Source organism: Melospiza melodia, chromosome 13 (genome assembly GCF_035770615.1).
Source record: "Melospiza melodia melodia isolate bMelMel2 chromosome 13, bMelMel2.pri, whole genome shotgun sequence".
In the NCBI taxonomy this organism is placed as follows: Eukaryota; Metazoa; Chordata; class Aves; order Passeriformes; family Passerellidae; genus Melospiza; species Melospiza melodia.
Window position 1 is genome coordinate 2,771,232 of NC_086206.1, and position 12,361 is coordinate 2,783,592.

General features: G+C 47.6%; 1 protein-coding gene across 1 annotated transcript in view; it reads left to right on the top strand.

Annotated features, from left to right (window-relative positions):
- Positions 1-3,988, top strand: part of CDH5 (cadherin 5) — a 30,472-nt gene extending 26,484 nt beyond the window's left edge. The window contains exons 11-12 of the mRNA XM_063167596.1: positions 311-556; positions 1,355-3,988. Of these exons, the coding sequence (XP_063023666.1) occupies positions 311-556; positions 1,355-1,848 (740 nt within the window). The 3' untranslated portion in view covers positions 1,849-3,988. The remainder of the gene's footprint in view (positions 1-310; positions 557-1,354) is intronic.
- Positions 3,989-12,361: the final 8,373 nt, after the last annotated feature.

Sequence of the window (12,361 nt, forward strand, 5' to 3'; positions counted from 1 at the left end):
CCTGTTGCATTCCACAGCAGCAGATAACCATTGTTTACATTTTGTTCCTGAGGCCTCTCAGCTTCTCAGGAGGAAAAATCCTAAAGAAAAGATTTTTCATTAAAAGATATCTGCAACACCAAAGTTTCACTGGGTTCCCAAAGGGCTGGCACTGTCTAAGGGGAAGAGGCTGACTGGGAACCTGTGAGGACAATCTGGTGGAGATCATCACCTGGTGGGATGTCCTTGCTCTGGTGGAGATTATCACCTAGTGGGATGTCCTTATTCTGGTGGAAATTATCACCTAATGGGATGTCCTTGCTTCTTCCAGACAACACCGCTAACATCACTGTCAAATACGGGCAGTTCAACCGGGAACTTGCCAAGTTCCACTACCTGCCCGTGCTCATCTCAGACAATGGTGACCCTGACCTCACCAGCACAAACACCCTGCTCATCAGTGTCTGCAAGTGCAACGAGAAAGGCAACTTCACCTTCTGCGAGGAGAGGGCAAAGCAGGTTGGCGTCAGCATACAAGCGCTGGTGGCAATTTTTATCTGCATCTTCACAATCATTGGTGAGTACCTGACTTTTGGAATGTTCTCTGCAGCACAGCGTGAAGATGTCTTGTTCTTTTTTTAGCTGAGATCTACAAAAGCTTTGTGGCTATGAAATGGTCACAAAGACAGAAATGCTGTACCTATTTGATTCATCTCATGTGCTCTTCCTCTCTGGGCTGTTAGAACAGCTTCAGCTGCAAAGCTGCTCACTCCTCTAGACAGGCTATTGCACACATGTATAATATACTTGATTTACTGGTACCAGCCTCATACACAGCTATAAAACAGGAAATTTGGGCTGGAGCAATAACAACAGGTATTCCTGGTTCCTATGGCAGGAACTAGTCTGGAAACCCTTGAAGCAGCCCAGCAAACATAAATGCATTTGTAACAAATCAGCAGACCAGTACCTGCTTGCTGCATTTGAAATCTATCAGAGAAGGCTGAGCACCTTTTCCTTGCCTGAGAACTGGGCTGTTTTACAAGTTCCACATAAGCAGCATCTGATGCTTGGCATTAAGAGTTCAATTATTAATTCATTAAGTTGATTCAATGACCTTGTGACACCATGCACTTGTACTTGTGATTCCAGCTCAAGAGTCAGAGCTGGAATCACAAGTACAAGTCTGACAATCTCTGTCCAGACTGAACTCTTTGAACAAACCCTTAAACAGATTTTTTTTAAATAAATATATATTAAAAAAACACTCAAAAAAACCCCCCAAGACTTCAGACTACATTACATATCATAAATGCAATTTGTCTTAGTGCCTTACTTGTCTATTCACTCGCGCTCATCTAAGTTTCCTTTGCAGTGATTGTGTTGCTGATCCTGCTGAGAAGGAGGCACAAGAAGGACCTGAGCGGGCTGGGGAGGAGCGTGGCAGAGATCCACGAGCAGCTGGTGACCTACGACGAGGAGGGCGGCGGCGAGATGGACACCACCAGCTACGACGTGTCCGTGCTCAACTCCGTGCGCAAGAACGGCCTCAAGGCAGAGCCCGCTCCCTCTCCCTATGCTCAGGTCCAGAAGCCTCCTGGGAGCATCCCCCCTGCAGCTGGGGGCATGGAGATGATGATCGAGGTGAAGAAGGATGAGGCTGACAACGACAGGGATCTGCTGCCCTACGACACCCTGCACATCTACGGCTACGAAGGCGCCGAGTCCATCGCGGAGTCGCTCAGCTCCCTGGGCTCGGGCTCCTCAGACTCAGACATTGACTATGACTTTCTCAATGACTGGGGACCCAGGTTCAAGATGTTAGCTGAGCTCTATGGATCAGAACCAAGCGAAGATTTTGTGTATTAAGCTCAAACTAGCCACGAGTTTTCTCCCTCCCGCTACAGACTGACACCAAGAGACTGCCAGTGGCCAAAGAGGAACTCACAGCTCTTCCCTCAAGGAGTTCAAACAGGCATGGAAAAAATCTGCAGCAGGGTTAAAAACACACACAGAGATCACCTGTATTAACTTCCCCCAGCACTACTGTCCTCACTAACAATCATTTTTTTGCCCCAAAATTCCTGCTCACTGATCTGCTCAAGCCTTCCAGAACACACCTGGAAGTGTGTTCTTCCCTTCCTCACCCTCTTTTCCCCACTTCTCCAGGTTTTGTCCCCAGTTTCTCCCTCAATCCTCTCCTCCTGTGCTGTTTCCATCCATATGCATCAAGGTGACCCTCCATTGGGAGAGAGGCTCAGTGCCATTGGGAATGGATGTTTCAGCCCCCCTGGATCTCCAGCTGGCTGCTTTGCCTGCCCCTCTTGCAACATCTTTATTGATATTCCACACTTATGCTCACCCAGCAGAAGAGAGGAGGAACATATGGTCTATCACTTAGTATTAGAAACTATTCCATCACTTTCAAAAAGAAGCATTATTTTTTTCCTTATTTCCCTTCTATTAATTATTTTTGCTTTATAGCCTTCCACTACATCTATGAGTTACTCAAGATAAAATTAGACAGGATTTTTAGACACACAATCTGGTTTCATCTGTCATTTTTAACAGCCTGATGACAATTTCATGTCTGGCATGCTAGAATTTGCTCTAGCTAGCAGCAAAATTGTTTTTTCTCTCTGTAAATAGGATCTCAGTGTTACTCAATGGAACATGTCCTGCAGGGCAGGAAATGTGGAGATCAGGGGAATGTCAAGACTCCAAGACTGTAAATCTCTCTAGATGGAAATACAGGTCTCTCCAGATTTCTTAAGAGGTTGAATAGGGGGTTTATTCAGCATTATTAAAGCAATAGCATTTTTTCAGGGACAAAAAAAGAAGGGCCTCATTACTGTGAAACTGTTGTGCTTTTTTTCTAAGCAGGTACTGTAAAAGGAGTTTTTTCCACCTAGGAAAATACTGTAGACTCCCACAGCAGAATGCTACACACCCCCACACTGGGCTGCTTAAAAGCACCACAAAGATAAGGCAGCTGCAGTCTCTGGAAAGGGACTGTGCTCGCATTCCCACCTGTGCAGAGCCGCAGAATGACCAGAATGAAACTTCCCACGCTGGAAGGGAAACATCCCAGACACCTTTTGGGAACAGCGGGTCCCTTGGGACCATGGCCTGTCTCTGGCTTCCAGCAGAGCAGAGCCCTGTTGCCTCCAACAGGAGCAGAGCCCTGCTACACAGATCCTCCACTGGGCAGGGTCTGTGCTGGAGCTGTATGTATTAGTTTAGTTGATTTGATTATTTAAATCTGGTAGCTAACCAAATAATACTAAATCTTTTTTTTTTTTTTATTTTTCTTAAACAAGTATAGTGGAGCCTTGCAAATTTGCTTTTTACTTGTTCACATCATTTCCAATTCATACTATTCACACTCCCTTCCCCCAAAATGTTTTCTGGGCAGGAAATAACAATGCACAATCATGGTCTCACACTGCTCCTCACTGCTGTAAAATGTCCAATGCAATACTTCTGGGACATTAATATAACATCAACAATGTTATCACTCAAATTTTCAAATATGAACTAAAGGAAAGCTGAGGAGAATTCTGTCCATTGGGCAAATCCGCCTTAGAACCTATCCTTTGTTTTAAAAAAAGCATATTTTGGGGTGACAGCCTTGGTTTTATTTTCAATGGGCTCATTCTGTTTTGCTTAATCCAGCCAGCAGTATGTGCTCTAGGGGTTCCACATATTTGTGTATTATAAAGAATGCTAACTAATAACACTTAGAGTTTAAGGGTTTTGTCAGTACCTGTGGTATTGGCTATCAGCAGGTAAAGTTAGTTAGGAAATTATTTAGTGCAGTAAGTCAAGAACTTTGGTAGGTATCAGCCAGATTCTATTACCTAGAATTGCTGATTTTTTTAAAGTTATTTTAAGGAACACTGTATCCATTTCCAATGTATATGATGTTTGCACTGGACGGTTTCTTTTTATACTCCTGTACTGTATTATGTTGTTTTTTTTACTACATAAAGCCAATCTCAAGTTTGGATTTTCTGTGCATTAACGAGTCCCACTCAGCAGACAACATCAGGCTTTGTGCCACAGTGAGCCAGCCATGAAAACCCTGCAAGGGAGCCCAGCCCTCTCCCTGTCTGCAGCCCCAGACTGCAGCAGAACCTGGGCAGAACCAGAACCTGTGCAGAACCTGTGCAGAACCTGTGCAGAACCAGAACCTGGGCAGAACCTGTGCAGAGCCTGAACCTGTGCAGAACCAGAACCTGTACAGACCCTGTGCAGAACCTGTGCAGAAACTGAACCTGTGCAGAACCTGGGCAGAACCAGAACCTGTGCAGAACCAGAACCTGTACAGAACCTGGGCAGAACCTGAACCTGTGCAGAACCTGGGCAGAACCTGGGCAGAAACTGAACCTGTGCAGAACCAGAACCTGTGCAGAACCAGAACCTGTGCAGAACCTGTGCAGAACCTGAACCTGTGCAGAGCCTGAACCTGTGCAGAACCTGTACAGAACCTGGGCAGAACCTGTGCAGAACCTGAACCTGTACAGAACCTGTACAGAACCTGAACCTGTGCAGAACCTGTGCAGAGCCTGTGCAGAGCCTGTGCAGAACCAGAACCTGTACAGAACCTGTACAGAACCTGGGCAGAACCTGTACAGAACCTGTGCAGAACCAGAACCTGTACAGAACCTGTGCAGAACCTGTGCAGAGCCTGAACCTGTGCAGAACCTGTGCAGAACCTGTGCAGAACCAGAACCTGTATAGAACCTGTGCAGAACCTGGGCAGAACCAGAACCTGTGCAGAACCTGTACAGAACCTGTGCAGAACCTGAACCTATACAGAACCTGTGCAGAACCTGTGCAGAACCTGTACAGAACCTGGGCAGAACCTGAACCTGTGCAGAACCAGAACCTGTGCAGAACCTGTGCAGAACCTGAACCTGTGCAGAACCTGTACAGAACCAGAACCTGTACAGAACCTGGGCAGAACCTGTGCAGAACCTGAACCGGTGCAGAACCTGTGCAGAGCCTGAACCTGTGCAGAACCTGTACAGAACCTGTACAGAACCTGTGTAGAACCAGAACCTGTACAGAACCTGTGCAGAACCTGTACAGAACCTGGGTAGAACCTGTACAGAACCTGTGCAGAACCTGTGCAGAACCTGTACAGAACCTGTGCAGAGCCTGAACCTGTGCAGAACCTGTACAGAACCTGTGCAGAACCTGTACAGAACCTGGGTAGAACCTGTACAGAACCTGGGCAGAACCTGTGCAGAACCTGTGCAGAACCCGTGCAGAACCTGTACAGAACCTGAACCTGTGCAGAACCTGAACCTGTGCAGAACCTGTCAGAACCTGTACAGAACCTGTGCAGAACCTGAACCTGTGCAGAACCTGAACCTGTGCAGAACCTGTGCAAAACCTGAACCTGTGCAGAACCTGAACCTGTGCAGAACTTTTACAGAACCTGTCCAGAACCCAAACCTATGGAGAAGCTGTGCAGAACCTGAACCTGTGCAGAACCAGAACAGAACACCCTGGGGTACAGAACCCTCCAGCCTCCTCAGGACAGACACAACAAAACACATCAGCACCAGAAAATGAAATCAGCCCTAAATCTGCAGCTTTAGGCAGCACAGCTCCCCCCCTTCTCTCTTTGCTGCTGCCAATGACTACCCCACTATATTCCCAAGATTAATCTGGGGCTTTACAAAAGATCACATCCATTTTCCCCAGATATGGCACTTATAGTTTACAGAGCCCAGAATAAAGCAAAAAAGTTCAATTCCTTCACTGCTAATTGCCATGAGCAAACACCAGATCAAACACACTTTAGCACAAGTTGTATTAAAAACACAATAGATGTGCTAATTATCTTATAATGAAATGCATTTTTCCATACAAAGAATTTGATTAAACAGCTACTTGCAACTTGTGGGAGAGAATCTCACAAAGGTTTTCATTATTCATTTAATTAATATGCACTTTAATCTCTTATCCCTAAAAATATATCATAAATTATTATTTTATTACATTCAGATCCAGAAGTTCATGCCATTTAATAAAGGGATCTTTTACTCCCAGCCCACTGGAACTTTTTATGAAGCAATGTCTTGTGATGAGAATCCCTGATATGTATCAAAGCAGCAATGAAAAGCTGTTTGAATGTGAACACCTGGCACATCCCAGGTAGGGCAGGTGAGCCAAAGTCCCCTTATCAAGGCAAATTTACACGGAAGGAAGGAAAAGGGAAGGAAAAGGGAAGGAAGGGGCGGAAGAAAGAAAGGAAAGAAAGAAAGGAAAGAAAGAAAGGAAAGAAAGGAAAGAAAGAAAGGAAAGAAAGAAAGAAAGGAAAGAAAGAAAGAAAGAAAGAAAGAAAGAAAGAAAGAAAGAAAGAAAGAAAGAAAGAAAGAAAGAAAGAAAGAAAGAAAGAAAGAAAGAAAGAAAGAAAGAAAGAAAGAAAGAAAGAAAGAAAGAAAGAAAGAAAGAAAGAAAGAAAGAAAGAAAGAAAGAAAGAAAGAAAGAAAGAAAGAAAGAAAGAAAGAAAGAAAGAAAGAAAGAAAGAAAGAAAGAAAGAAAACAATTCTATGATTTATTGTCCTATTGCAGTCCAGTGCAGTGCTGCTGCAACAGCAAACCCAGTGAAAACAGAAGGATTGGTTACCAGAGGAAAATCAAATCATCATTTCTGAGCTCCTTTTCTTCAAGTGCATTCTTCCTTTCCTCCTTTCAGCCCCGAGGGCTTGGGACAGCCCCAGGAGGGCCTTGCACAGGAATTGTCACAGGAATTGTCACAGGAATTGTCACCCTGACTGCAGGGACAGCCTGCAAAGCCTCACTGCTTTGTGGAGCTCAGGGTTCAGGTACAGACCTACCTCTATACATTTATTTTACTTCTTTTTACTCCCTAGCATATGTCACATGCAGGGGAAATGCTCCAGTGGCAGTAAATATCTGCCAATATATGGTGATGTACTCTCTTATTTGGCTAGAACTAGTTACACTTACTATATTTCAGGTGGAGTTAGGACTAATATAAATAATCACCATGCTTTCTGACCTATTCTCCCTTTTTTTTCTTCTTCTTTTTTTTAAATAAATGTTTCAAGTTTGAGAGAATAAGAAATAAAACTCTTCACAAAGTATCTGGAATGAAATACATCACCAAGGTGATATCTTCCTCATTGAAATCTTCCCATTTCACAATCTTAGTGTACCACAAGTCATGAAGTCCTACCAGGAAATGAATAAGAGTCTGATCAGATCACAGTGTAAGATTTAGGCTGAATCTTGTCCATAGAGAAAAACCACAACAGAAAACAAAACAGCAAAGACATTCTTTCGGGCTGAATCAGAAAATAAGGAAAACATAACAATACCAGAAAAATGCTTTTATGAGCAATAAACATGCACAGATCTTTGCTGACCTCTCTCACCTTCCTGACTTTGTTCCTGCCTGACCTAAAGGAAAAGGGAAAACCAGCAGTTCCTTCTACTTAGCCCCAGTGAGGAGCTGTCCCACCTGCTTCCCCTCTAGACTCTCTCAATTCACCCGGTTCACAATCCGTCAGAAATCTCTGCAACTCTTTAATTCCTCTTTAAAAAAGGAAAGCTCTGGGTGCGGGCACCAGAACAAAGCAGGACAGAGCTCCTGGGCAGACACACCAGCAAACACAACCCAGAGAGGTTTGCCAAGAGATCAGGGACGGCTGGGCTGCACATGGCCCAGGAGCCCAAAGCCTGGCCTGCAATGCTGCTCCAGAGCTGAGCATTCCCACACGGGTGAGAGCCTGAAACACAAACTGCTCTGCGCTGCATAAAGAGCCTGAAACCATTCCCAGCTCCAGCACTCAAAAATGGCTTTTCTAAACAGCTGTCCAGGCTTCCCTCTTTCCCCTGAAATTCAGAGCAAACCTGAAGAATCCCAAAATCCCAAAGGCCCGAGATGCACTTGGTGTGTCCCGCAGCACTGATGTGTGGAATCCCCGGCACTTCGGGGAACCTGAGCCTTGTCCCTGCTCTCAGCCCTCTGTCCCGTGTCCCTGCCCTCGGACCCGGGACACGGCCCTTTATCCCGTGTCTCTGCTCCCGGGCACTGCTCTCTGTTCTTTGTCCCTGCCCCGCGCACACTGCCCTTTATTCCCTTTATTTCCCTTTATTCCCTTTATTTCCCTTTTTCCTTTTCCTGTTTCATCCCGACCCGACCCGCGTCCCGCCGCCCAGAGCGGCTGCAGTGACCGCCGGCGGCCGCCAGGTGGAGCCCGAGGGCAGCGCTGGGCACGGCCGCGCTGGGGCCGCCCGATGGATCCACCCTGGATTCCTGATGGATTCCCCAGGGATCCTCGATAGATTCCCGATGGATCCACCATGGATTCCTGATGGATTCCCCAGGGATCCTCGTTAGATTCCCGATGGATCCACCCTGGATTCCTGATGGATTCCCCATGGATCCTCGATAGATTCCCGATGGATCCACCATGGATTCCTGATGGATTCCCCAGGGATCCTCGTTAGAGTCCCGATGGATCCACCATGGATTCCTGATGGATTCCCCATGGATCCTCGATAGATTCCCGATGGATCCACCATGGATTCCTGATGGATTCCCCAGGGATCCTCGTTAGAGTCCCGATGGATCCACCATGGATTCCTGATGGATTCCCCAGGGATCCTCGTTAGATTCCCGATGGATCCACCATGGATTCCTGATGGATTCCCCAGGGATCCTCGTTAGATTCCCTATGGATCCACCATGGATTCCTGAGGGATTCCCCAGGGATCCTCGTTAGATTCCCGATGGATCCACCATGGATTCCTGAGGGATTCCCCAGGGATCCTCGTTAGATTCCCGATTGATCCACCATGGATTCCTGAGGGATTCCCCAGGGATCCTCGTTAGATTCCCCATGGATCCACCATGGATTCCTGAGGGATTCCCCACGGATCCTCGATAGATTCCCGATTGATCCACCATGGATTCCTGATGGATTCCCCAGGGATCCTCGTTAGATTCCCCATGGATCCACCATGGATTCCTGAGGGATTCCCCACAGATCCTCGTTAGATTCCCGATGGATCCACCATGGATTCCTGAGGGATTCCCCACGGATCCTCGTTAGATTCCCGATGGATCCACCATGGATTCCTGAGGGATTCCCCATGGATCCTCGTTAGAGTCCCGATGGATCCACCATGGATTCCTGATGGATTCCCCAGGGATCCTCGTTAGATTCCCGATGGATCTCCCATGGATCCCCCAGGGATCCCAAAGGATCCATCATGGATCCCCCGTGGATCCTCTATGGAATCCTCCATGGAATCCCCATGGATACACGATAAATCCCCCACGGATTCACAATAAATCCCCCATGGATCCCCCATGGATTTCCAATGGAACCCCCATGGAATCCCCCATGGATGCCCGATGGATTCCCCATGGATTCACGATGGATTCATGATAAATCCCCTATGGATCCCCAACAGATTCCCGATGGATCCCCCATGGATCCCCCATGTGGATTTCCAATGGATCATGATGGATCCCCCATGTATTCCCAATGGAATCCCCATGGATACACAATAAATTCCCCATGAATCCCCAATGGATTCCTGGTGGATCCCCATGGATCCCAATGGATTCTCAATGGATCCCCATGGATCCCCCATGGATCCCAAATGGATTCCTGATGGATTCCTGATGGAATCCCCATGGATTCATGATAAATCCCTCGTGGATTCCCCCATGGATTCTCCCATGGTTCCCGCCATGGATTCCCCCATGGATCGCAATGGAATCCCCATGGATTCGTGGTGAATCCCCCATGGATCCCCCATTGATCCCTGCTGCATTCCCACTACTGCCCACTCCACTTCCCTGTGTGCCTCCTCACACCGGCCATGGTCAGTGAAATCAGTGATGCCCCAAAGGTCATTCCATCCATTCATTCTTTAGTGCTGACTCCACAAGAATTCCCATACATTTGTGGAGCCAGGGAGGCTGCAAGGCTTGGATTGCTGCAGGGAAAGGCAGTGATTCGTTCAGGCAGCAGCTCTGGAGGGCATGAAGGGCAAGGAAGGGCTCTGAGGGGATGCCATCTCCAGATGTCTCCTTCCATCAACCTCAGTCCAGACCATCCTCCCTGGGGCACACTGGCCTGCTTGCCAGGAGGAGCCAGCACCAAATCTGCTGCTTTCACGTGACACTGCACTCTGGTTTGGGGGATTTGGAAATAGGATGTCCAACACTATTTATCCAGGTTATTCTCTTTCCAAACCAAACTACGACTACTAAACAGGATTTTCTGAAGCAACACCAAATAATTTATATCTTTGGTGACTCTTGGTTCTGTTTTGCCTTGAATGAGAACATTTGTTTACAAGCACATATGTCATCCACTAGTTACAATTTGTTAATTATTTCTATGTTATAACCACACAGCAAAACTTTCCCAAGTAGCCACAGAAACAAACCAGTACCAAAAATGTACCAAGAACCTTTCAGTGATCACCTAAAGTTGGAAATATTCACAGAAATCCTGACACACAATTACAGATTAATAACTACCTGCAAGTCAAAGAATTCTTGCAAGTGGATCCAGTTCAGGAAGTTAATCAGCCTCCATCTTCTCTCCTGCCCCTCCTCTGCACAGATTCCTGCAGATCCAGCAGCTCTGCCAAGAGGGAGCACAGTGGGAGAGGCTGGCTCTGCCTTTGGGATCCACATCACCTGCAGATCATCAGGTCAGCCACAAAGAACAACAGCAAACACCCAGGTCAGCTTAGGGTCTGTTTGTGGCATTTCATGGGCTGAGGTAAGGACAAAGGTGACAAATTAAGTGTTTGTGCACACTGACAACGTGTCCCAAACAGCCCTGGACAGCAAGCAGGATGCAGAGGGAGGAGGAAAGAGAAACATCAGCAGGTAAGTTTAAAATGTTATTTCTTCCTCTGATCCAAAAAGTTCTGCTGTACACAAGTAGCAAATTCCCTGTGAGCAGAGCCAGCCTGGAGGGACACGGCTGCCCCATTGCTCACAGCAGCTGAGTCATCTCAGCCTGCTCAGCCCACACCTCTGCTGCCCCATAGATCCCATCCTGGCCCCCCTGCTCTTCCCTGTCCCCACAGATTGTCCAGGGCCCGGTGACCAGACCACCCTGACCAGCTCCCACCCTGCCAGGTCCCCTACCCAGAGCAGTGAGGGTCCCCCAGGGCTGCTGTCCTGGCCCAGGGACAGCACAGGGGGCACCTCCAGCACGTCCTGACCTGGCTGTCAGCCTGGGCTTGCTCCAAGGCCACCAAGGGCAGGTTCTCTGCACACACTCCCTGCAGCTGGGCTTTGCCATGCCTTGGAGCACAGCCTTGCTGGCTGAGGAATCCTGCTGGAGCAGGAGGGAGGATGGATAATGGTGGATGATGTGAGTGTGTGACACAGCTGGGCAGGACAAGAAGCTCTCGTCTGTGTCACCCAGCTGTAAAAGAGCCATCCACATGGACACTGAAAGTGCCCAAATGTCACTGCTGGCTGCTCCAGCCCTGGGGCTGGGTGGGCTCCCACTCCTGCAGCCTTTTGCCCTTGCAGACACAAGCAGGGCCCTGGTCTCTGTGGATTTCCCAGCCTGGGAATGACCTGAGCTCTGCAATTGCAGCCAGGTGAGGACCCAGAGCAGCAAAACCACAGCCTTGGTGCCCAGTGCAGCCAGGACAAGGCTCAGATGGCCATGGCCAGTCCTGCTAGAACTCCACAGAGCTGCCAGCACCAGCAGAAGCCAGGCTGGCAGGGATCCACATGAAACTCAGCTGTGGGAAAGAGCTGGCACCAAGGAATACACCTGGAAAGCCAAGGGATAAACACTGGGCAGTGAGAAATGCCCCAAGAAATCCCACCTTGGAGACCCTCAGATCTGCCCCTCAGGGCCTGCCTGGACCTGGCAAAACTGCTGCTCAAGGCAGGCAGGGAAATCACTTGGAGAAGTTCAAAGCATTAAACCCTCCCTGAAGGGCCATGAAAGAACAGCCAGCCCCTCTTTTTCCTTCACTGGAAGAGCTTTGAGTGAGCTGGAAAAATTAGTGATTCTCTTCAATCCTGGTAAAACCATCTTCACAATGAATTCCTTCCTATAAATAGGTGATTAAGCATTAACCCTAATCAGAACTTCTCGGGTTTCATCACCACTTCTGGATTTTTGTGCACACTTGTCACAGCAGGCCCCTGGCCAGGTAATAATCAGCACTGACTCCATGATTCACAGAAGGCTGATCAATCTCTTTATTATAAATCATTATTAGGAAACCCGTTGCTTTTATAGACAGTTACAATACACCTGGACCTAATTCAATCAAAACCATCCTGGTCCTTCAATCCAAACCCCATCACCACTGGCTAATTAAGAAACCACCCTCTGGT